The sequence below is a fragment of the Equus asinus genome, chromosome 29, assembly GCF_041296235.1.
Source record: "Equus asinus isolate D_3611 breed Donkey chromosome 29, EquAss-T2T_v2, whole genome shotgun sequence".
Taxonomy (NCBI): Eukaryota; Metazoa; Chordata; class Mammalia; order Perissodactyla; family Equidae; genus Equus; species Equus asinus.
The window spans coordinates 33,951,099-33,977,553 of NC_091818.1; the positions used below are offsets into that span (position 1 = coordinate 33,951,099).

Sequence of the window (26,455 nt, forward strand, 5' to 3'; positions counted from 1 at the left end):
GGTTGATTGGAAATGATGAATACCTGTTCTGGCTTTGTCTTTTTCCTTTTTTTTTTTTTTTTTTGTCATTTTCAATTTTGACTAAATGTTGAAGTAATAATAGGATTTTCTATGTGTAAAATATTTTACAGATTTTCTTGTGGGAAAACAGACTAATGCCTAAAGAGTCACTCTAAGTAACTAGGTAAGACGCCCCAGGTGTGCCATTCTCATCTTTAGAGAAATTCTCTGTGGTGCCAGCCACATGATAGAGTAACACAAAGGAAAATTTCTCTTCAGGGCATCATTAGAGTGTAAAAGTTTACCACACTGAAATTGAGCCGTCATCACTGACAAATTTTATTCTCATTTTCTGTCTTAAGCTAATTGTATGTTTCATGTTTATTTCAATTATGCTTCTTGATAGGAAACACATTGCTTTATTGGCAGTGTGCGGTGTTCCCTAAGTATCTTCTACACAACTCTTCCTGTTCAGAACACTGATGGTGTAAAGTGAAATGGCGTTTCCTTTTGATTTTTGGATGACGCTGACCTCCGTCTTTGCAGGCATTGGAATGGATACTTGTGTCATTCCTTTGAGGCATGGCGGCCTGTCCTTGGTTCAAACCACGGATTACATTTATCCCATCGTCGATGACCCTTACATGATGGTAAGTTTGACCTCATGTGTTTTCACATCTGGAGCAGCAGTTCGTTTGGTTGTGGGTTGTGGCGGGGGTTTTGTGTACGTGTGTGGGCTTTTTGTTTTTGTTATAGCCAAATTGTCCTCATTCCATGGCTGCTCCGACTCCTGCAGTCACAGCAACTGGATCTGTCTCCTGCGCACGCTTGGTCCCGAGCGTGAAGCAGTGAAGGTAGACGTGGGGAGTCCTCTGCTGCTTTTGGACCTGAGTGCGTGTCTGTGCAGGAGCACCTGTTGTCTACTAAGCATGTCTACTGGCTGACGTGTTTGTAGTTTTCTTCTTTCATTCCTTGTCCCTTTTCTTCTCTGACATGTGTAAACTCCTGTGTTTCAGGCTAGAGATGTTACCATACTCTCCAGTAGGACTGATCCTAGATGTTTCCTTCCAGAAATAAGGAGCTTAGCATGTCATCACAATTCAGCATCTTGACCACTTCATCTGATTCTGGTCACTCTCCCCATCACTGTGTTATATGCCACGGTGTACTTTGCATCTGAACTACTGAATTAAAGTTGCTGTCACTGATCACGCTCTGCTGAGATGGTCTCCACATCGTTCACTGCACGGTTGTAGCCAGCACCCCCCAGTCTACCTGACTATAACCCCTCCACCCCACCAGCCAAGGGGAGCCGATGGCGGCACTGGGAGTGTCCTATTGTCATGTAATTCCAGAGGTTCTTCCTGTGCGCCAAGGGCACTGGGATCAAGCTGCACACACGGGAACTTGGCCATGAGGTCGCCAAATGGGGGGAGGGCGGTGTTCACCTCTTAGATGTTACTAGAAACCAGTTTGTCCTCTGCATGTCCATCTGCTCTGTCCTCTAGAGCAGGACTCCTGAGACACTGAGGTATGCCATACCCCAAGTTTCCCACATGACTGGGTGGCAGAGGTGGCTAGACCCAGGATTCATCCTTTTCCCAGCATCTCGTGAAAGCATCTGAGAGAGCCCAGAGCAGGAGGGGCAGTGAATGGCTGCAGCCCTAACCAGCGGTTGGCACCTTGTTACGTTACAAGTCACAAACCACCTGTTGCCCTTGTTACATTGAACGTGAGTCGCAGAGAGCTACTGAGCGCACTGCCGATCTGCCAGGAAGTCATTAGCAAACCTTAGACAAGCAGCGAAACGGCTGCTGAAAATGATACTACTTTGGAGTTTGATTATCCTTATGGCAGAAGAAAAATGCATCATTTTCTTGTTTAGTGTTGAGGCAGTGGCAACTTAGATTTAAAATATCTCCAAGGGTGATAAAAAAATCTTTGTTACCACATTTCTAATAAATACTGTTCTAAAGTCCTTTAATAAAATCATATAGTTGATTGGGAAATGCTCCTCTTTTTCTTTAAAAAACAACCTAATTTCAAGCCTGGATGTGTTTTATTTCTTCCACTTGTTTGGTTTCTCAAACAAGATGATTTCTCTGTTTATCTCCTACAGCCTTGAAAAGAAACTGCAAAAATTTTTCCGTTTAAGTGTATAGAAACCATCCTCTCTATAATTGATATAGTCAGTGCTTTTTTAGAATCTGTTTAGGATAAGTGGCTGTTTCCAAGTTTGCTTCGGCATGGTTGTTTTCAAGCTTTTTCACTCCATAGCTCTTCCTCCCAAACCATCGGCTCCCACCTTGCTTCCCCCTGACGTCTCCGGCGCTCTCCGTTCCCCATCTAAGTAAACTGCAGCCTTCTCCCAATATTTAGAATGGGAGAGAACATGGAAACTGTTTGTTCTGCACAAGGGAGAAGAGATGGTGACAGGAACATCTGAGAGAGTGAATGGCCTAGTGGTTCTGTGATTAAGGGCAGGTGGTGACCTGCACGTCCTAGAAACTGAGGCCCATGTCCCTGGAAAGCCCCTGAGCTCTCCTGGGAGGCGCTCGTGGGCTTGCTCTTTGCTTCTGCACTTGGAAAGTCCCCCTATTGTCCTTTCTCACATCTCCCCTCCCTTCCAGGGCAGGATAGCATGTGCCAATGTCCTCAGTGACCTCTACGCAATGGGGGTCACAGAATGTGACAATATGCTGATGCTTCTTGGAGTCAGTAATAAAATGACCGACAGGGTAAGTAGGAGATCGTCCGGCTGCCTGCTGGTCTGTTGTCTTGTTGCGTCACTTGACTGGTTAGCCCTTCATGCCCCCCCCCCCCAGAGTGAGGAGCCCAGGCTGCGTGGCTTCTGTATCCCGTCCAGCTCTCCACTTTTTGGCACTTAGCAGTAAATTAAAATAGAGTCTGGCCTATTCATATTTTCATTTCTGCCGCCTGCTTCCCTTTCTCTCTTCTGGGAAGACTGAAGCCAAGACATTTTTGTTTGTTTTAGTGACGTCTAGGCCACCGTAATAGCATCCCCACACCGGGCTTGTGGACTGGCCTAGCCTTACAGACCTAGGGCGTGTATTAAGCTGGTCCTGGGATTCCTGTGGACCATTAAGGAGCCTGGCTCAGGTGTCGGGCAGCCCTGTGCACCCAGTCACATTCCAGCTTTTACTTCTTTGTTTGGGCTTCATTCACGGTGTAACCCAGAGCATCTCCCAGCCTTTGATAAGATGGCTACAATGTAAACTCTTCCCTACTTGTTTCTGTTACTCCCTGCCCCTTCTGGAAACTTTCAGGCCTCCCTTTAGGGTTTTATGATCCTTTTTATAACTACGAGTGTAGACTCTCTTTTCTTGGTTTTGAACTGAATTATGTGACTTTTAATTTGTGTCCTTTTAAACCCTAGGAAAGGGATAAAGTGATGCCCCTAATTATACAGGGTTTTAAAGATGCAGCAGAGGAGGCCGGAACGTCTGTAACGGGCGGCCAAACAGTGTTAAACCCCTGGATTGTTCTGGGAGGAGTGGCTACGACTGTCTGCCAGCCCAATGAATTTATCATGTAAGTGGATTTTGTTTCATGTCACGTGGCCTGTTCTCTCTCTCTTTTTTTTAAATAGATGTATTGAGATATCATTTGCATGCCGTACAGTTCACCCCCTTAAGGTATACAATTCAGTGGTCTTTGGTCCATTCACAGAGTTGTGCAGCCATTAACCAGAGTCGATTTTAGAACATTTTCATCCTCCCAACAAGAAACCCGTACCCTTTAGCTCTCACTCCCTGCTCTGCCTCCCCCCATCCTGGCTTCTTTCACTTTACATAATATTAGCTTAATATTTTTAAGGTTCATCCATTTTGTGGCATGTGTTAGTACTTCATTAGATTTTTTTAATTGAAGTATAATTATTACAACAATTTCACACAACATAAAATTCAAATTTTTTTTTTTTTTTTTTAAAGATTTTATTTTTTCCTTTTTCTCCCCAAAGCCCCCGGTACATAGTTGTATATTCTTCGTTGTGGGCTCTTCTAGTTGTGGTATGTGGGACGCTGCCTCAGCGTGGTTTGATGAGCAGTGCCATGTCCGCGCCCAGGATTCGAACCAACGAAACACTGGGCCGCCTGCAGCGGAGCGCGCGAACTTAACCACTCGGCCACGGGGCCAGCCCCAAAATTCAAATTTTTAAAGTATACAATTCATTGATTTTTTAGTATTCTAAAGTTGTGCAACCTTTGCGACTATCCAATTCCAGAACATTTCCATCAGCCCATAACCAGTCACTCCCACTTCCCTCCTTCCTCCATCCCCAGGAAACCACTAATCTACTTTCTGTCTCTATGGATTTGCCTGTTTGAGGCATTTTATATAAATGGAATCATACAACGATGTTCTGTGACTGGCTGCTTTCACTGAGCATAATGTTTTCAAGGTTCACCCATGTTGTAGCATGTATCACTACTTCATTCCTTTTTATGGCTGAATAATATTCCATTGTATGGACATACCACAGTTTATCTCTTCATAGGTGATGGACCTTTGGGTTATTTCAACCTGTGGTAAATGATGTTGCTATGAACATTCATGTGCAAGTTTTTTGTGTGAACGTATGTGATCCTCTTGGGTATATACCTAAGAATTACTGGCTCATGTGGTAACCCGTTTAACTTGAGGAAGCATCACACTGGTTTTCAAGGTGGCTGCACCATTTTATATTCCCAGCAGCAATGTATGAGAATTCCAGAGTCTCCACATCCTCTCTAGTCCGTGTTTTATTGTCTGTCGTTTTGATAATAGCCATCCTAGTGGGTGTGAGGTGATAGCTCACTGTGTTTTGATTTGCGTTTACCTGGTGGCTAGTGATATTGAGCATCTTTTCATGTGCTTTCTGGCCATTTCTAGATCTTTGGAGAAGTTTCTCTTTGAACACAAGGGTCACTTTCCATGTTTGATGTCTTGTTAAGAAGAGCCACACGTCCTATTTTCTGAAGGAAGTAGAAACTCCGCTTATTGTGTGAGTAGGCCCTGACAGGGGCTGTGCTCACGTGGTTCAGAACTCACAGTATAAAAGGCTCTTCAGTGCAAAGCCCCTCACCCATCCTGTATCACCAGTGTCCCTTCCTGGAGGCTCCACTTTGATCAGTCTTGGGTATCTTTAACCCATCTACCATTGACATTCAGATTACTTTCAATTATTTTGACGTTACAAATAGCACTCCAGTGAGTAACCTTATACGCAGGTCATTGTGCACATGTGTGAATCTATTGGTAGGAAAATTTTCCAAATGGAATTGCTAGGTCAGGTGTATATGTAATTTGATGGACACTCCAGGTTGCCCTCATAGGAGCTCCATCAGTGTATGCTCCACCAGCAGCAAGTGATGCCAGTTCCCCTGTGTCCTACCCAACACAGTCTGGTAAACTTCCTGGTCTTTGCCAGTGCGTTTGGTGGTTTAAGCCTTACTCCTATGAGTCAAGTGGACCATATTTTTCATATTTTCATATCTTTTGTCCATTTTTTTAATTGATGGGAGCTCCTTTTAGAGCCATTACCTGACAACTTTCATGTTAAGGATCTTGCATTACTTCCATCAAGGTTTTATTTTCCTATATTTTATGTCTGTAGTTCTGAAACTTTCTACTTAGATGGGACAAAAGATCCTAGAGCCCATCTGTCTCACCCATTCCAGCTTTCCAGTAGAAAAAGAACTTAGCGATAGCAAAAAATCAGAGAGGAAAAATTAATAAAACAAGCTTCAATGAATTTTTTGTCAACAACGTATGTATTTACTTTGTAAAATATGAATAGGCCTATTAGCATGATTATAGTTCATAAAATATTTCCCATAAACTTAAAAATAACCCAGTAATTTTATCACACTTAATTTGTTGATATGAATTTGTAGGTTGCACATGACCAGTGATGTGCAAGAACGTATTGACTTTAAGGTATGGCTGAGCAGAATTGAGAAACATTTATGTCTTAAGGTCTAACTTTTGGAAAATGAATTTCTTGTATATTGTCACAGAATTAATACTTTTCAAAGCTAACAGTGGATGCAAATATTATAGGATGCGTTGGGGAGCTAGTTGGTTTTTGAGTCCATGCCGCTGGCTTTTTAATCAGTTTGGGTGAGTATTTGAGTCGTGCAGCATCGGGATGGAACAGCCACATGGACAGCTCCTTGAACTGAGACAGGACGACTCCCATGCGAGACCTGCATCCTTGTGGTGAGGATGCAGGTACAAGAGCAGTTCCCTTTGGGGGATCAGTCTTTTTGTTTTTAGGGCTGCCTTTCTAGTATCTGCCTTCTGTCTCTATGACAGACCAACCAGGTGCCAAGTAGGAAACTTACTGGTCAGCCTGAGTTTGAAGACTTTGGGGCTGAAATCACCAAAACATCAGACCCACGGATTTGAGCCCAATTCCACAGCCTGAGAAATACGCCCCACATGTCTGTCATAGAAGAGATCATTAAAAAAGCAGCCTTTGTTCCAAAAGTCTTGTTGCCTCGGAACCGTGGTGGGTCTGCATTGAAAAACGACGTGAGCATGGCTGAAGCAGGGCCTCAGGAGGCCTTTGAAGGCTAAGTGATCAGCTTCTTTGTACACTTCTTTTTGGAACCTAGTAAGTCACTGGCCTGTAGGTTTAAGTCTGCGGACTCTTCGATTCTCTTTTACCGTTTTGTTCCAGCAGTAGCCTCAGTGACGTGTTGCAAGGCTCTGATACGTGGTGGTAGTGGCTTACATTTAAGTAAGTGTTTGCAAAACCAAATGTGGTGTTGTTTTGTTTTGTTTTTTCTTTTTGGTCGGGAAGATTGTTGCTGAGCTGACATCTGTGCTGGTCTTCCTCTATTTTGTACATGGGGCACCACCACAGCACGGCTTGATGAGGGGTGTGTAGGTCCATGCGTGGGACTGGAATCCGTGAACCTCACACTGCCGAAGCAGAGCGTGTGAACTTAACCACTGTGCCACTGGCCCAGCCCAAATGTGTCTCTGACAGCCTTTTCTTCCTCCTGTCTAACTGGTAATGAATTTATCTCCTTGGTTAACTTGACTGGAACCTACCCTTCTGTTTTCCTTCAGGCCAGATAACGCAGTGCCGGGGGACGTCCTGGTGTTGACGAAGCCCTTGGGGACACAAGTGGCCGTGGCGGTGCACCAGTGGCTGGATATTGTGAGTGACCCACGGCCTGGGGACGGGGGGCTGGCCAGCAGTGTTAGGGTTGTGGTAGTCTCTGTGGGAAGGTTTGGAGAGAAGGGGCATCCACTCTATGAGTCAGGTCAAATAACGTCTCTCTAGTCTGCTAGTGCTGGAATGTGCTTCTACAGGCACACATAGCTGTTCATCATGGAAATGCTGCTTCTCCTCCATCCAGTAAGCCCTTCTTCCCCTTGGACGTGTTTGAACGTGGCTAAGATCTGTTAGGTCCTCTCAGTGTCAGCAGCTTGTCCTCTAAGACTGAGCCCTTTTAGTTCTCCTACCGGGGAGTTTAGTGTCAGTCAAGTCCTTTAGAAGTCCTAGAAACTGTCCATGCTCCTTCATTAAATCAAAGTTTCGTGTATCGGATGCTTAGAGTGGGTAAGCCCCAGCTTGCGGTTTCAAAGATAGTCCACGAAGAGACTCTGGGGGGCAGCGAGTTCGGCTTATCCAGTGCCGAGAGAACTTTATCTTTCATACCTTAAACATCACTAAAAAATAAGACGGAGGAGGATGTGTGGAAAGTGTGGTGTTTGGGGTATAAATAAGGCCAGGGATATTGACGGTTTAAATTACTTTAGACATGAGGTTTTTGATTGTTTTTTTAAACTAATTAGTAACTTAGAACATTTTGATGACTAATTACCTCGAGGAGAAAGCATCTAGAATACGAGGTTATTTATCCTGAGTCACTTTTCCACTGAGCTGTTATCATACTGCATTTAAGATTTTTTCATTGCCATAACAACTCAGAAATTAATATGATCGTGGCGTAGTCTCACATATCTTGGTGCTTTTAATTTCTACACCTGTCATCTGAAACTACCGGTCCTGAGAACCAGCTGAAAAAGAAGTTTCTGTTATTCCTCGGCCAGGTGTATGCTGGCTTGATACAGCAGAGCAGAGAGACTCTCTGAGGCTGCCGTGCTCTTTAGTTATGTTTCCTTCTGATCCGGTGACGATCGGGAGTCTCCAGTCAAGTATGATGGTCTGTACATTAGATTGGAGGGGCCACTACAGGGCAGTAATCTCGCAGCAGCTTTCCAGTACAACTGCCCAGGCCCACGTGAGTGACCCAGGGCGGGGAAGCAGCTGAGGCAAGGGAGCATCAAAGAGGAGGCGTGGGGTCCTTCTCGTCTGCCCACCCCCAACCTGACACCGCCTTCATTTTTTACCATTTTTTTAAAAAAATGCTCAGAATTTTAAAGAGCAAGTTCCAAAGACTATGTAACAGCAGAATGCCCTTTTCATAAAGGTCAGAAGCAACCAGAGAGTATGTGTATAGGCATCAAATACGTATGGGAATAGTATTTTTTGAAAGGCAGGGGAGTGATAAGCATAAAATTCGGAATAGTTATTCCCTGCGGGAGAGATGGAGGGTGAGCGATAGAGGACCACGTCGACCGCCTGAAGTTATTGCATTGAGAGGTGGATTACTGGGTGTTTAATTAAACAGTGAATGAGTGATTGCCATTACTGGACCATGATGACAGTATGTTATAAACCCAGCATCGTGATGTTAGATTCTTTGAAAAGCTGACTGAGGAAAAAGGGAAAGACCCCCAAAAGATAGCCTTTGTGGTCACCCAAGGCCGTCCTTGGTGCGTGTGCAATTGAAGTTGTTCTTTCATTTGTTTGTCCATCAAGATGACTTGATCCAGAACTCTGGTGAAGTCAGCAAAATTGTAATTGTATGGAAAACGAAAGCCCTCAGCTTAAGAGGGCAGATGGGGAGGGGAAACCCCCCAGAAGGGAAGCTACAGCAGCCCGTGTTAGCACAGCTTTTATTGTCTGCGCCTGGCGGCCGTATGTCCGGCTGCGTTTATGTATCCAGTAAACTGCGGTATCCGACTGCAGAAGTGTGGCTTGAGAAGCGAAAAGATACCATGATGAGATGTCTAATAGACACCTAAAATAACAGTCACGGGACCAAAAAGTGAGAAAACTTAATTTTGTGTACAAAATTAAATAAACGCTCCAAAACATGACAATGAAAAAAGATAACGTTCTTTCTTTCAGTGGTTTGAAGTAAAAGTTAATCACCTTTTTTCTATCTTGTTCTCTCTCTGTGGTTTTCTCCCTCGTGCATGTTCCTATTAGCCTGAAAAATGGAATAAAATTAAACTAGTGGTCACCCAAGAAGATGTGGAGTTGGCGTACCAGGAGGCGATGATGAACATGGCCAGGCTCAACAGAACAGGTACCGGGGCACGAGGGCGCCCACTGCACAGGTTGGCAGGCTTTCTGAACAGGGCCCAGACGGGATGCCACATTTAGGCTTTGCGGGCCCGGTATGGTCTCAGTTGCATATTGACTTTTCCCACAACTCGTTAAGCAGGGTCAAAAAGCCAATCTTAGCTGGAGAAATGGGGTCAGATGCTGCTGGTGACCGCAGACCCTCCTCCCTCGGTCTCTGGTTTGGGGTCTGTAGGTCACTAGCAGGGCTCCAAATAGATTGCTTGTACTTGACAGAAATGCCCATTAAATGTGACTTGCATGAGAGAAAATAAATGACCAGTGAGTGGCCCAAACAGGACGTTGGACGGGTCATCAGGTCATGAGCATGTTTTCTCCAGCTCTTTCATCCGTGTGCCCGGAGCTCTGCAGGGCACTGCGGCTGTGCCAGCATCTTTATTCCCCCTCGGGCTGGGAACCTCACAGTGAGAGTGGTGCCCGGCACAGAGCAGAGGCAGCGGAAATACGGAGGAATTGAATTCCGTTAATGAACGTGTGAAATGGAGAGTTGAGCTTATATTTTCTCCCTCTTCCTCCCAATTATAAAGTTCTGTGATTATAGGCAGTACTGAATTCCTCTGTGCCCCAGTGAAAATGGAAAAGAAATTTATATAGCATATTTTCAGAAGTATTTGACTTATTTGTTATTTGAGGTGTTAACATTGTTATATTTTTAATTCCGAGGTTTGTGGTATATAAATGAGGAATGACATTCATGTCATAATTTTTTTTCTTCACATTTTATTTCTAGTCCTAGCTTCTTAATGCTAAAAAGTAATAATAATATTGATGACCATTTATTTGGTAGTTATTAACATAACCAGGAACTTGACATACTTTCTCATTTTATTCTTAAGACACCCTTCCTTATAAGGTTATTATTATCCTCCTTTTACAGAGAGGTTAAGTAACTTGCTCAAGGTCACACAGCTAATCGGTCGTGGCCCCAGGATTTGAAACCAGATATGCTTGTAATGTTTTGAAACCACTGCTTATAATGCTTTTAAATATTATATTCTATTCTTCTCTTACCGATTTAGTAAGAAATTGAGGCCATTTCACAGTCTTTGTGCGTGATAATTGAACAATACTTCTGTACTATGCTGAGAGTTTTAGAAGGAGTTTAAAATAAAACAGGAAGCTTCAAGAGCCAGAATTCATCTTCTAGAAAGCAGCAAGGCTTGCCTAGGGAATCACTGGATAATAGTTCAAGTGTCTTATACCCACTTCTTAGTGACTTTCATATGTGTATAGAACATATCAGGTATGTTCTGTGATTAAGAAGGAAGCTCTTCTCATGGTTCTTCGAAGTCCTAACCTCTCACGGGCCAGAGGAGCTGTTTCTAGAGAAGGAGTGATCTGGAAGCAAACTGATGTTTAGTGTCAGCTCCAGCAGGGCAGTGTTCCCAGCACCTAGAAGAGAGGAGGACATGCCACAGGTGCTCATTAAACATGGATGCAGGGGCCTGTCTGGTGGCGCAGCGGTTAAGCCTGTGTGCTCCACTTCAGCAGCCCGGAGTTCGCCAGTTCGGATCCCAGGCGCGAACCTACACTTGTCAAGCCATGCTGTGGCAGGCGTCCCACATATACAGTAGAGGAAGATGGGCACAGATCTTAGCTCAGGGCCAGTCTTCCTCAGGAAAAAGAGGAGGATTGGTGGCAGATGTTAGCTCAGGGCCAATCTTCCTAACAAAACAAAACAAAACAAAAACATGGGTCCAGTGAGTGAGCTCTGTGTACCATGCATGAGTCATTCTTGATACTTCATGTGTGGGTGTTTTGTTTTTAATAATCCTGTGAATTGTATCTTGTTTGCCCCTTTGGCAGAAAGGAAATACATATAAGAAATTCATGCAGATCCCCTTGTCAAACCTCAGTCTAACTACAAAAACTGCTATTTCTCTGACACCGCACATTCCATCTGCATAAGCTAGTGTTGGAAATATATACAGTTTTTATCCTGAAAATACTGATTTTTCTCTCCTCATTAATTGCATGTGGTATTTAAGGCCTTGGGTTGTGTGGCATCCTATTTTGGAACTTTGAGGATATTTGAAGATGAAGTTCAAGATAAACGTGAAGTTCAAAAATCTTGTCCTAGACAAAGTCACTCTTCATTTAGTAGTTTCTTTGGAGTCCCTTAGCCAGCAATCAGAAATGGATTTGAATACATCTTCTTGTCTTATCCCTTCTGTTCTTCAACTTTCCCCAAATGACTTTGAACAAAACATATGTAATACTTAAGCCATGAAGTCTCTTATTATTAAAAAAAAAAAAAAAAGAACTCTTAATGTTGACCATGGGATCTTAAAAAATCACATCTGATACTCAGATTTTAAAGTTAGAATGTGAAAAGAGATTCTTTTTCAACATCAGTCTTTCCCTCCTTTATTAAAACTTTTAAATTAGATATGGAGTTGACACAAAAGAATTTTATAAAATATGTGCAGGACTTATGGAACAACAGTGCAACACCCACGTGCGCACCATCTCATATGAGAGATAAACATCATCGCCTTGGAAGCCCAGCTCCTGAATTCCTGCTTAGGGGTGACCACTTCTCAGTCTAATCTTGATTCTCAGGCATTTTTTTTTATTATTATTTATTTATTTTTTTAAAGATTTTATTTTTTCCTTTTTCTCCCCAAAGCCCCCCGGTACATTGTTGTGTATTCTTCGTTGTGGGTTCTTCTAGTTGTGGCATGTGGGACGCCGCCTCAGCGTGGTCTGACGAGCAGTGCCATGTCTGTGCCCAGGATTCGAACTAACGAAACACTGGGCCGGCCTGCAGCGGAGCGCGCGAACTTAACCACTCGGCCACGGGGCCAGCCCCTGATTCTCAGGCATTTTGAAGTATTTTTATTACATAGGCTTGTATCCATAGATAAGTTAGTTTCGCAGTTTTTGCTTTATTGAATCATACCTGTCCTGTGTTTTTCTTGGTGTTGGGTCTACCATTTAACGTTCCTGAGCGTCATCCCTGGTGTGTGCAGCTGTCTTCATTCATTTCTCACTGCTGGTGCATGTGTGTAGGAGGTCAGCAGTGCCTCAGCTTTTCCACATGGTGCCAAATTGTTGTCCACAGTGTTCGCACACCACAGTTTATAATGATGCACTACATTTAAAAAGTTTCCTTAATGTCACTTCTCTTCCTATTTATTTTATATACTTTTTCTGCTCTAAAAAATCATATGCTCACTATAGAAAATTTTAGAAAATGAAAAAAGGAGAGAAAAAACATTGTCCATAATCCCACCACGCAAAATCAGCTTCTGTTAATATTTTTATGTATTCTTGTAGGATTTTTTCCTATGTTTGGTTGGTTGGTGGTTTACTGTTTTATTGTTAATGTTTTAAACTAGTGGTTATCATATATTTTATGTATGTGGAATCTGCTTTTATTCGTTTAACGTGACTAAATTTTTTTCCATATTATATAATCCTGATACACATAGTTTTTAATGGCTAGATCTTCTACCAGAGAGACATACCATAATTAGTTTACCTCCTGCCTACTTTTGAACAATTTATTAGAGATTAAGTTTTTCCATAATGTTTTTCTGCATTCCAGGAATATTTCTTTGGCTATATTCCAAAGTTGAACTGTAATTCCTTAATTCTTTGTCTTCACATGTTCTCATCACTTAGAACTGAGGCTTTTCGCTAGTGTTTCTTCTGTTCCTGTGTCACTCAAACTACATTAGGGGTTTTTCCCTTTTTTGGTCCTTTAGATTAAGTAGTTTAACAATAAGAAAGTGATTTGTAATGGCTTTATTTTTGTCCATATGGATTATTAGTTTGCTTATATTTGAGCCTTTAAGGTTCCCCCACCCTCATTTTTTTACATTATAGGCAGGGGTACAATATGGCAGAACGCTTATGGTGGAGTAATTGGTCATTATCTAGCAAAATAATGTGCACATTTATTTTGACCTAGAAGTCCCACTTCTATGGATCTATCCCTATGCCACAGTAGCCAAAATATGAAATGACATGTGTCCAAGGCTGTTCACTGAAGCACTGTTTATAATTGCAAAAGAAGGAAACAATCCAAATGTCCATCAGTAGGTGACTGATTGAACTATCCAGTCTGCATGCACACGGTGGAATACTCTACAGCTATAAACAGGAATGAGAGGTCGTTAATACCAGGGAGCCATCTTCAGGGTATGATCAAATGAAAAAGCGAGGGACAGAAGCCTGTATGTGTGCTACATTTTGTGAGTTCATATATGAATATGAGGTAGTAATAAGTATTTTATACTTTCAAAGAGAAACAATGGAGAAATAAGTCATTCATAAAAATTGTTACATAGGAGAGGGGATAGGGAAGAAGCAGACCCTCTCTGAACATGCTTCGTTTTATAAAGTTTGACTTCGAAATAATAGTTTTCTATAATTAAAAAGTTAAAAAAGGCATATCTTACAAATCTAAACGAAATCAAAACAAAGTTGCCTAACAAATATCGAGTTAGTGGCAAAACCACATGGGGAAGAATTATTTCAAGTTACTTTGAGCCTGGTATTTTCAGTGTATAGCCTCAGGACAGAAACCCACAAAAGTATCTTCTTGTGTTCAGTGTGTTTGTGTTTGTGGGAATGTTGATAAAGTAAGATAAAGCAAATAAACTGATGTAGTTAGAAACAAGGAACTTAAGAATAAGAGAAAAGAAAGAGGATCAAAGAAGCTAAGGAAAAACTGTAATCTTTAATTTGGAATTATCCATATAAACTCAGGATTTATTTGTGAGCCTGCTCTTCGAAGAGGCCTAGAAGCAGTGATGACCCAGTAGTAATGAAGTCCTGGTCCCACATTCTGATCTGAAAATTACCATTTCCCACTAAAAAGCCCCAGGACTCCTTGGGGAAATGGCTGATTCCACTCTGGGACAGGAAATACAAAAGAGAAGCCTGGGACATCATTGCCTGAAAGTAATGGAACTTTCAGCAACCAGTGGGTCATGCCACTTCACTGTAACTTGAAGAAGCTCCCACCAGTCAACTGGGCTGAGGGAGGAGACAGTTGACAGGAGGAGACAGGAGACATTTTGGGTATCAAAAAGAAGAGTGACTGCAGTCAGTTAAGCATATCAAGTATTATTGATATTATTGATATCAATCAGATGTAATATTAATTTTGTTGGTATGATAATGGTATTGTGGTTATGTTAACAAGTCTTTATCTTTCAAAGATACATACAGAATTATTTATAGGTGAAGTGCTATGACTGGGGTTTGCTTTAAAATTAATCTACCCAACCCACACCCCCAACAAGTAGGCAAGAATAGATGAGACCCCAGCAGAAAGGTGGTAATGGGGGTATTGTTGGGTACATGGGAATACATTGTAGTATACTACTGTTTCTACTTTTGTGTTTCATTAAAATTTTCATAGTGAAAATGAGCAGCAATAATTCCCCACACAGCAAAGAAGTGGTAATCAGTACCTTAAAAATGGAATCCCTATTACTGCCTAGAAGATTCAGTGTGTCCTCTTGTATACTCTGGTCCTCAAAGCTCATCCAAGATGGCACTGGGAAGAGCTTCTGAAGTGGAGGCCACTGCTTTATTAAATGTCATTGGCTGCCCCACTGCACTAGGTACAGTGTTAACAGAATGGTATGTCTGGTTGCTTAGCCACCATGATAGACCAGAAATGTCACTTCTCCTCTGCCTCTGTTGTTGAGAATGCACCTGAGTAAGAGATCTTATTCTAAAAATGTACTAAGAAACGCATTTACTCCAGAGTAGAGTAGGACATATTTCATTTCATGAGGAAGAGGTATTTAATTTTTAAAAGTTAGGCTTTTAGTCACTCCCCCTTAAAATGAAATGCTTAGGTATTTCACACACAAAATATGTACGAGATCTGTATGAAGAAAACTGCAAAAGTGATGAAAGATATCAAAGAAGTTGTAAATAAATGGAGAGGCATTCCACGTTCATGAATAGGAAGATTCAATATTGTCAAGATGTCAGTTCGTCCCAACCTGATCTATAGATTCAGTGGAATCCCAATCAAAATCCCAGCAAGTTATTTTTTGAGTATCAACAAACTGATTCTCAACTTTAGACGGAGAGGAAGAACGCCCAGAACAGCCAACACAGCATTGCAGAAGAGCAAGTTGGAGGACTGACGCTACCCAACTTCATCTTACTGTAAAGCTCTAGTAATCAAGACAGTGTGGTATTGGAGAAAGAACAGATAGAGAGATCAGTGAAACAGAATAGAGGGTCCAGAGATAGATCCACATAAATATAGTCAACTGATCTCTGACAAAGGAGCAAAGACAATTCAATGGAGAAAGGACGATCTTTTCAACAAGTGGTGCTGGAACAACTGGTCATCCACAACAGAAAATTAATCAAGACACAGGCCTTTACACCTTTCATAAAAATTGACTCCAAACGGATTGTAGACCTAAATGTAAAATGCAAAGCTATTAAACTCCTAGAAGACAATATAGAAGAAAACTTAGGTGACCTTAGGCTTGGTGATGACTTTTAAGATACACCACCAAAGGCACTGTCCATAACAGAAAAAACTGATAAGTTGGACTTCATTAATATAGAAAACTGATGCTCTGTGAAAGACACTAAGAGGAAGAAAAGACAAGACAGACTGGGAGAAGATCTTTACAAAGAACATACCTGATAAAGAACTGGTGTACAGAATATACAAAGAACTCCTAAAACTCAACAATAAGAAAACAACCCAATTAAAAAAAGGGTAAAAGACCTGAATGGACACCTCACCAGAGAAGCTGTGGCACAGCAAATAATCATTTGAAAAGATGCTCTGCATCATACGCCAGTAGGGAATTGCAAATTAAAACAACACCGCATACTACTACACTATAATCCGGAACACTGACGACACCCAAATGCTGGTGAGGATGAAAAGCAACAGGAGCTCTCATTGCTGGTGGGAGTGCACAAGGGCACAGCCACTTTGGAAGACAGCTCGGCAGTTTCTTGCAAAACTAAATATACTAAAATACTAATAGGATCCAGCAGGTGTGCTCTTAGGTATTTACCCAAATGAGTGAAAACTTCTGTCCACCAAAAACCTGCACACAGACAGGTGTTGCAGCTTTATTATAATTGCCCAAACTGGGAAGCAACCGAGATGTCCTTCGGTAGGTGAATGGATGTATAATCTGTGGTCCATCCAGACAATGGAATATTATTCAGCGCTAAAGAGAAACAGCTGTCAAGCCATGAAAAGACATAGAGGAACCTTAAATGCATGTTAGTAAGTGAAAGAAGCCAATCTGAAAAGACCACATACTGTATGATCCAACTCTGTGACACTCCGGAAAAGCCAAAACTATGAAGACAGTAAAAAGATCAGTGGCTGCCAGAGGTTGGGGGGGAGGTGAGGGATGAACACGTGGAGCACAGAGGGTTTTTAGGGTAGTGAAACCATCCTTTATGATACTGCAATGGTGGATATGTGTCATTGTATATACATTCGTTAACACTCACAGACTACAACATCAAGAGTGAACCCTAATGTAAACCGTGAACTTTAGTTAATAATAATGTATCAGTATTGGCTTATCGCTTGTAGCAAATGTACCACAGTATGTTAACAATATGAGGAAAGCGGGAGGGGGAGGGGGTATATGAGAACTTCCTGCACTTCCCACTCAATTTTCTGTAAATTAAATCTACTTCAAAAAATAAGGTGTATTAGTTTTTTTAATTAAAGAATAAAAAAGATACTAACCTTTCAGGCAATTTACTTCTATCAAGAATTCCCTGATTTCAGGTCAACCTTAAAAAGTCCTGTTCTTTGATTTTAGGATGGTTTAGACAAGTTTATCTTTCCTTGAGATTGTAATTCCTTTCTACAGACTTTTTAGTTCAGTGGGAAATTACTGTTGGTTGAAGCTGCTGCTAAGTCTAAGTGGTTGAAATTGGAAGAAAAAATCAACTTTAAGAATTTCACTCTGGGTTTTGTTGATGTTTTAAGTTACATTTCATTATTCCTTTATGCCGTCTTCCTGACAAATTAGGAATTTGGAGGTCAAAGAATATTTAAGATTTTGCGTTGAGGAAAGGTGTTTTTTTCCCTCAGAGAGTCACCATTTCTTACACCAGATAACAAATGCCTCATCTGTCCACTCTTAGCTGCAGGACTCATGCACACATTCAATGCCCACGCTGCCACGGACATCACGGGCTTTGGAATTTTGGGCCATGCTCAGAACCTGGCCAAGCAACAGAGGAATGAGGTGTCCTTTGTGATTCACAACCTTCCCGTCCTGGCCAAGATGGCTGCTGTGAGCAAGGCCTGTGGAAACATGTTTGGCCTCATGCATGGGACCTGCCCGGAGACATCAGGTACAAGGATTCTGGGGCCAAATCTGAGGATCAAACTAGTGATGCTAACGGAAAGTTCCATGAAAAGGGAGAAGTACATGAGTTTGACCCACTTTGTGTGAGGTCAGCACTGATAACCTTGATCTTGTTTGCAAGGAATGTTCTCAGCCCCCTCCAGTGCTGCAGGTTACCAGTCTCCTGCCATCTGTGTGGGATCGGCTCATTTTAGGTGACTTATTTTAAGTCCAGTGTTTTCTGTGTTTGGTGATAGGATGGGAGGGAGAATATGGGGGAAATAAGGCATTATTCAGTTTCATTGGAAAATTAGCATTTGAAGTAAGCGTAATGACCATAGGTAACACTGAATAGCCTGTACCTTTTCCTTGAAAAGAGATGTCTAAAATGGCTGTTTTAAGAATGAAATAGTATATTATGTCTCTTAAAGTGCCATTTTTCTTTTCAACTCATTTTTTCTCTCTTCCCCACCTTGACTCTTGTGTCTCATCCTGAAGTCCTCCCTTCTCTTTTGTTTTCAGTTTCTCTTGTTTCTGTTTCCTTCCCTCTGTAACTCAGTAGTTTCCTTACCCTGACAGGAATGGAATCATCTGGGGATTTAAAAAGTACCCACACCTAGACCTGATGCCTATAACCTGAGTTAGTCAGTCTGGGGTGAACCTGTCGTCTATAATCATAGCAACTCCCAGAAGACTCTGGGGCGCAGCGGAGAGGAAGCCCACAAGGCCCGGCCCGCGCGTCAGCCCTGCAGAAGGGCTGTGGTTCTCCAGTAGGGCTCTCCCAGCCTTTCCAGAGGACCCTTCAACTGCCTGTCTTTAAAAAAACCCAAAGTCTATTTTCTAGAAATAAGTTCCAAGAAGGCAGCTGAACCATTAGTTCAGTGTCTGGCTAGAATGTGCCTGCCACCTGGTGGGCCACTGGTGCCACCTGGTGGTCATGAAATAAAGGTTGAAGGAATTAACGAATATTACCAACAAATTCAGTTAGCTTCATTTATTCAAAAATGAGAAGTGTTTGCTCTTTCTGTAAAGGTACAGTATATATTTTGTCCTGATTGTTTTTTCTACTTACAAACATATATAAAATTTTTAACCTAGCTACTGAAATAGCTATGAAAGTTTATATTAACATATTTTATACTTTTTCTGTTTTGAAGATCATGAAAGAGCCAATGACAGAACCTAGATGCTTTGAGGCATTCAGTCTTTCTTGAATGTTAATTTTTAAATGAAAAAAATACAAAAAGTCTTCTTTTTAAGGTGAGGAATTCATTAGAGAACCAAATTGAAAAGGAAAGTTCTTTTTTGTTTTTAAATATTTCCTGCCGTGTAGCATGGAACAAACAGCCTCCACCCATGTTATTGAGGCCTCCAACACCTTACTCCTGCACAGCGTTAAATGGTTCACAGATAGGTCATTTTCACAGTTGAAAGTTTGTTGCTGTGTGTGTTTGTTAGTATGATAGGAGTTTACAATGAGTTGCTTAATTACTCTACGGTTTCATCTGTGGAACAGTGAAGGCGGAACACTAGTTGTATGGAGAGGGCAGCTGCACAGAGACACCCAGGTTGCTGGTTGAAGGTGGCTGTGTGCAGAAGTGTTTTGGAAAGATTGTGGCTGAGAAACTGCTTGCACAGCATCACAACTAATGATAATCCTTTCTTTCTTTTTTTTTCTTTTGCCAGGAGGCCTTCTAATCTGTTTACCACGTGAGCAAGCAGCTCGGTTTTGTGCAGAGATAAAGTCCCCCAAATATGGTGAAGGTCACCAAGCCTGGATTATTGGGATCGTAGAGAAGGGCAACCGGACGGCCAGGATCATAGACAAACCTCGGATCATCGAAGTCGCCCCACAAGTGGCCACTCAGAGTGTGAATCCCACACCTGGGGCCACCTCGTAATCTAGACCGAAACACCTATTTGGTTTTGTTTTTAAATCAATCTATTTCCTTTATCATCATTTCAATTAAAGACTATAAACAACAACAACAATCTCATTGTGTCTACACATCTGGTGACCTTAGGTCAATTTGTGAGTGGATGCAATTAATAAAATAAAATCCATTGCCTTTTTTTCCTGTTACATTAACTGAAGATGCACCTAATCCTGAGGCAGCTTCTGAGTTGAGAATTATATTGTTATCCAATACTGTTGATTCATTTTGAATCTTTAGACACTTAACTCTTGCCGCATAGGCTCTTTTTAAAGGTGCTTTCACACAGCACAGACATTACCAATCGTAGTGTCAATAGCAGTTGGTGTCTTTTCATTTTATGGATATTTATCGTTATCAGTCTGATTTTCTTCTAAGTGTCTTGAGTGGTGTTCTGGAAAGACAGGATTGGTAAGTGACACAATGGTTTCCCAGTAGTAAGACGGTTGCATGATTCCTTTGAGTCTTTGACTTATAAAGCCTCATCTTCTAATTCAGAGCATCTCTTTGACCCAGGACAGCTCCCATGATGCTTTCAGTTAAACAAGACAAGTGCTTAACTCTGCATGGAAAGCACTTGGAAGAAAGAAAAGAAATTTTATTTCTTTTTTTGTAACCTTCCTAATATTTACAGTAGTGTCATTAACTGTTTTCTTTATGGAGAGCCAAAAAGGATACTTTTCTGCAACGTAATGAGATGTTTTATAGTGCAACAAGGAATTGCCTTCCAAAAGGGGGTTCATGTATAATACTCATTTACAATTCCATATATAATTACACAAATAATTTTTAAATATAATCAATAATAAAGACTGTTCTGTGGATGGTAGTGTTTAATACATTTTATATTTTGTATAGTGATTTCAGGCCTTTTGTTTTCTTGAAATAATCAGCTATTTAGCATAATTCTTAGCATTTTTTTGTCTTTTGCGCCAGTAAGTTTTTGTGCACGCTTTTTGTGATCTCTGTTAAAAATCTGCATTGCCAACATTGCAGCAGCTCAAACTTGTTCAAATAAATATTTAATTTTTTTTATTGCTCTTGTATAATCAGATGCCCCTTTTAGTATTATTTTAGAAGCATTTGGGAGGGTTTTGGCTAAAGTACAATTTATTGGGGAAAACTAGATTTTAGTTTTATAAAACTTTTAAGTCTTTCATGGGACCTATATTTTCTTGAATTAAATTTTGTAGTTCTAGAAGAAACAGGCAATCTACAAAGGTGTTTATCTGTGTTACTTAAAAACAGAGGCTTCCTTATATTTAACCGACTACATGATTAGGAAGGATTCCTGTCGTGAAGCACAAGGGCACTGACCCCCTAAGTGTCTGCGTCAGAGAAAAACACCCCATCACTGCAGGTCTGGATGCTTCCTGCCCACAGGCACCAAACCCCTGTGATCCGTCAACTACTTGCCAAAGGAAACCATCACTCCGGAGATAAAGCCCTTGGAAGAGGCTTTTCCGTGGACCTCCCCTCCTTCAGGAGCCATAGGGCAGCCTTTTCACGTGGGTAACTGGAACTCAAGCCATTAGTACGGTGTGTGGTACCTAAGAGGCTGCTACAGAACTGAAATTAACTGGACATTTTATAGGGATTTATACACATGTTGGTCCTCAAAAGCTACAAACCAGTGGTCTGCAAAATAAAATGTGTTGGAAACCTCTGAGTAAGATGAACATACTGTTGAGCTTTTCTTCTTTTTCTTTTTAAATACACTAGTGATGACTGAATCTGAACTACTTTCAATGTAGAAACTACTTTCATGTCTTGAAAGCTTGTTTTCCTTGGTGGCAAGGCTACTGAGATAAGTGAGCTAAATGGATTATGCACTTGATAGCATCTTCGGAGGATTCATAGTTAGAATGAGAAAAGGTTGGGTCCTTATAGGTCCATGTCATTTATACGGCCCGATGTGAGGAGGAACTGGTCCTTACGGTGGTGTTTCTCAGCAGTCCAGACCACCTGCCTTAGAATTACCTGGAGATGCTTGTCAGAGGCAAATTCCCAGGCCCTACCCCAGACCATCAGAATCAGAAATTGGGGGTCATGAGGCTTGGGAATCTGTCTTAAATGATCACCCTAAGCAGCTGTGCGCAATAAAGTCAGAACCCCCAATAACAGAGCGTCGCAGATGGCTGGGAGAGGCAAAGGAGGGGAGGGGAGTGGACTCACTTTTGCAATATAGTTTTACAGGAAGTTTTCTTTTAAATCTTGACCATTCTACTTATTGACTCCTTCCACACCTGGGCCCTGCAAAACAAACAAAACCCAGATATCTTGAAATTTCCTTGAAATATCAGGTGATTGTCATTGAGTTTTTGAGTTCTTGACAAAATCTATGTAGAATATTTTAAAATTCAGTGAATAGTTAATACATAGACAATTATTTGGCTTCCTGGCAGCACTTTAAAACTTCACATTGCCATCTTGGTATAGCAGTTTATTTTCTTTAAACCCTATGATGTAGTTGCATCCCAAATACAGTTTGTTAGAATGCACAGAAGTAGTGAACAGCCTGAAAAAAGCTGGGCCCCGAAGGAGTCAATAATTGGTTTAGCAATAGGACCATTTGCTTATGTTCAAAGCTTAGCTTGTTATTTGCAAAGGCTGTGTTGAAGCGTTTATTGTGATTCAATCCAGGAAAAGAAATACTGTGTGAGCAATATGTACTTTTTGGCTCAATATTTTAAAGTACCTTCCTATATGGTAGTCTCCAAGTCCTGCATGCCTTATGATGAATAAATGTGAGTGTTTTAAATTGTTCTGATCTTAGATATATGAGCCAGCAGTTTTCAGTCTGAATTTAGCCTTGCCTTTAAAAGTTACATTTGCTTTGTAAGTTTTACACTATTTGTCTGTACAGAGAGACTAGAATAGCTATGCTATTCTTTATTTTTAGAAGTAATAAAGCAAGCACAGGTATTGCTGCTTCACACACTTAACTGTCACGTGTGCATGTGCGTGTGTGTGTACGAGTATATGTGTGTTTTTATGTCTCCTTGAGCTTCTCATCAATTCCACACCCAGCTCACCCTTCAGTTCTAGATTAGGTAGAGGTTTTATAGACAACATAACTTACCTTCAACAGTAATTTGTACTGTTTCTCACTAAAAATCCACATATGAACCATGCAATTATTAAACATGCCAGGGTCCACAGGAAAATCAACACATTCAAAGTGCTGTTCTTCAAAGCAGACTGTGGAATATCATTTTGCCTCTGGTTAAGTGTCGTGTCTTGAAAGAGAAAGGGAGTGGGTGAACTGGCCAGACTGCATCAAGTAAGACAGTCGGTGACACAGTGCTCATAGGGTCCAGATAGGATCAAGGGCTGCTGGAATCCAAGCTTGCTGCCGATGCCAAGGGCTTTGCTTAGTCAGGGAACACTGGGGAAACAGGTCTTGAACCTGTGCTCTGTAGGGTTTCCTCTATTTCACAGTCTTAAATGTTTGATATTCAACTCTGAATACACAGCTGATGTTGTCAGTGGGTGTTGACTGTGCTTCCTAGCCCTGCTGCCTTTGGAGGGAGTGTTACGCTTGGAAGGACGGCATCGCATGAAGCCCATCAAAACTTCATGGAAGGAAATAGAAAATTCACTCTATCAGTGATCTGATTGCAGAAAAACCAAAGTATTTTCTACTCTCAGTATTTCAATAACATAAGCATATGCACATAGAAGTTTATGGAGACTTAAGAAATGTTATGTTGATAATTATCAATGAGCAAGTCCTATATTTTGCTAGTTCTTAAAGCAGAGTTGCATAAAGTTGGTGTCTACAACATAGCCCTGATTTGATCCATATTGAAAAATTAAGAAAATTACAGTAGTTGAACCCTCCTCTTATTTTTTAACTAAAAAGCTAGATTTTATTTCCAGCACATTAAGAAATAATACAAAGGAATCAGAAAGACACATACGTATAAATAATTTCTCAAATATTAGAATACAATAGTTAACCTAGACAACTTTAAATGCATAAAACTGAGTAGCCATTGTCCACCTACACCAGTCAAATAGGTCCAGTAAATCCAGTTACATTAAGGAGTTTTGAGGTGCTTAAAGTTCACGTGACATTTATTTCTTTTCCTAACTTTTTATTTTGAAAAACATTAAACACAGGAAAGTTGAAGAAATAGCAGAATGGATCCTCCTAGCAACGTGAAGTTGTTGATATTTACCACATTTCCTTTCTCTCCACGTGTAACCTGTGCAGCATCCGTACAGGTAGGGACACAGCCTTTTTTCTGTTTAGGCTGAGCCACCCACAGAAGGCAATTACAGACATTGTGACGGGTGGCAGGTGGACGACATCCACACGGTTCCTCCAGTGACCAGATTGCCTTGCATGCAGCCATAGTGTTTTCATGGCAGATTTTACAGTTTTAAGGGAAGAATGAAAGAATTTCCAGGGTACAGTCATATGTATTCTCAGAAGGGAATGGTATTTTTGAATCTGAAATTGAACAATTTAATCCGAGCTTTTCTTAGGTCATACAATTTTTCCTTACATGCTCAAATTGGCTATTATTGAAAAATCACCTTCTTTAACTTCTTTTACATTTCAGGAAAACTCTTCCTTAGATGAATATGAAAATTGTCGTCTTTCAACATTTGTCTTCAAGGTTACTTTCAATATTTGCATAAACCAAGCACATTGTTGGAAGTGGGGGGAAAAGAGGTAAATTCCAAAGTTAGTAAGAAATGAGTAAATATCAAGTGCAGAAGGAGAAAGAAAATGTCATCCTTGTGGTAATGTTTACATTCCATTAATGATGTTTCAATTGTTCTAAAATATTTTTATTTTAATAACACAATTATTAAAGATGTCTACTTAGGGAATTTCCAAATAATCCCAATTGCTATTTTAAAAAACTAGTAACATTTATCAAATTACCTCTTTACCTAAGGAGAAATGATTGTTTTAATTGTCTGGGATCTAAATGAAAAATTTTAACCTCAGCATCCCTCTAATTGTGAAAGGCAGATAACAATTGGAAGCATTTCCTTCCTCTTATAATAATGATAAACACGCCCTTTGTATAAATACCTTATGGTGGAGAGGGCAGGGATTTTCACACACTTGTAAAATGAAGGCATTTTAGGGGGACATTTGAAATACAGGCAAAGATAGCGTCATCTCATTCGTATTTCTCATTGGTCAGGAAAGCTGAGAACTTTCAGGGCCTGTAAGAGTTAAGGTCCTGATCATTAAATCATTTGGGTGGGGGTGAACTGAATTCATATTTTTAGTTTATTTTCCTCCTCCCAGAAATCCCCACTACTCACCAGGCGAGGGTAGTAAAGAGACACCTAGGCCTCTGTCCCCATTCCAGTAGGGGCTTTTCTTAGAAGCAGAAAGATGATTTTCCCTTTCCTGTACCTGCCAATGGCCAGATACTTGATCTTAAATTATGAGAAACAGAAGTGCTTCTCTTGAAAATCTTCGGGGATCCAATCGACAAGTTCAAGGCCAGGTCCAGCCCTGGGATGATCAGGGTGGGGGATGAGAGCTAATGAGGGGAGGCCCAGAGCCCTTCTGTGAACCTAAAAGAACCTGGGAGTCTGGGTGAGGAGGAAGCATGGAAATAAAGAACGAATGAAGAGGGGAGTCCAAAGGGCAGGCCTTGCTCTGGACGCTGACTTTCCCCTCTCTGCCTGGGAGGAATCAGGCAGGAACTAATTATCCTGGGTCCTGGCCTGCTTCTCTCTGCGACTCTGGCAGTTTCACCACATCATATAAAGTCATCACTGAAGAAATGATAACATGTTTATGAGGAGCGCATTCTGGAAAAAAGTCTTGAAGCTAAGGAAACAATGAAAAAAATGAGAGAGGAAAAGAGACAATGAGATAATATGTCAACCATCTGTGGATACTGGAGAGAAAAGAGATCTTACAGAAAGAATTCTAGTTCTTACAGCCATTATGGAAAACAGTAGGAAAGCTCCTCAAAAAATTAAAAATAGAACTTCCATATTTTCCCACAATCTCACTTCTGGGTATTTATCAATAGGAACTGAAATGAAGATCTCAAAGAGATGTCTGCACTCCCGTGTTTGTTGCAGCATTATTACAATAGCCAAGACACAGAAACAGGCTAAATGCCCACTGATGAATGAATGGATCAAGAAAATGTGGTATATACATAGAATGGAATATTATTCAGCCTTAATAAAGAAGGAAATCTGGCCGTTGCAACACCAAGGATGAACCTTGAGGACTCTGCAGTAAGCGAAATAACCCAGTCACAGAAGGACACATACTAGGAGATACGACTTCTCTGTGGAATCTCAGAGTCAGACTCATCCAAGCAAAGACAAGAATGGTGGTTGCCAGGGGCTGAGGGAGGAGGAAACCGGACATGTTGGTCCAAGGAGACAAAGTTTCAGTTACGCAAGATAAATAGTTCTGAGATCTACTATATAGCAAGTGCCTACAGCTAACAATGCTGCCTCGTATACTTAAATGTTAAGAGAGGACATCGTATGTTAACTAAAATAATGAAAAAAGTGCGTGAAGAAACTTTGGGAGGTGGATGTTGATGGCCTTGACGGTGGTGATAGTTTCACAGGTTTATACTTATCCTCCAAACTCATTTAATTGATAAAACAAGAACAGGAGAGAAAAAAAGATTTCTCATTCTATAAATTTAAAATTATACTAGACTGCGTGGATCAGGTTTTTCAGAGATTATATATTTCATACACTTTTTTTTACATGACGAAACTGTTTCTAATGTTTCCGA

The 26,455-nt window shown here is 41.0% G+C and overlaps 1 protein-coding gene and 1 long non-coding RNA gene across 7 annotated transcripts in view; one reads left to right on the forward strand and one right to left on the reverse strand.

Annotated features, from left to right (window-relative positions):
- The window catches only part of SEPHS1 (selenophosphate synthetase 1), a 27,622-nt gene extending 7,858 nt beyond the window's left edge, over positions 1 to 19,764 (forward strand). For 2 of the 6 annotated variants that reach the window (XM_044762384.2, XM_044762385.2), the window contains exons 3-9: positions 547 to 650; positions 2,631 to 2,738; positions 3,398 to 3,552; positions 7,081 to 7,171; positions 9,296 to 9,395; positions 17,567 to 17,779; positions 19,459 to 19,764. In XM_044762384.2, the coding sequence (XP_044618319.1) occupies positions 547 to 650; positions 2,631 to 2,738; positions 3,398 to 3,552; positions 7,081 to 7,171; positions 9,296 to 9,395; positions 17,567 to 17,779; positions 19,459 to 19,673 (986 nt within the window). In that variant the 3' untranslated portion in view covers positions 19,674 to 19,764. The remainder of the gene's footprint in view (positions 1 to 546; positions 651 to 2,630; positions 2,739 to 3,397; positions 3,553 to 7,080; positions 7,172 to 9,295; positions 9,396 to 17,566; positions 17,780 to 19,458) is intronic. The other 4 variants (XM_044762386.2, XM_070501010.1, XM_044762387.2 and 1 more) reach the window with 2 other exon arrangements.
- Positions 9,402 to 26,453, reverse strand: LOC106840464 (uncharacterized). The gene is made up of 3 exons (XR_006521965.2): positions 22,789 to 26,453; positions 21,882 to 21,959; positions 9,402 to 10,843 (listed from the first exon to the last, which is right to left on the reverse strand). It is a non-coding gene; the product is annotated as an uncharacterized lncRNA (long non-coding RNA).
- Between the last annotated feature and the right edge of the window lie 2 nt (positions 26,454 to 26,455).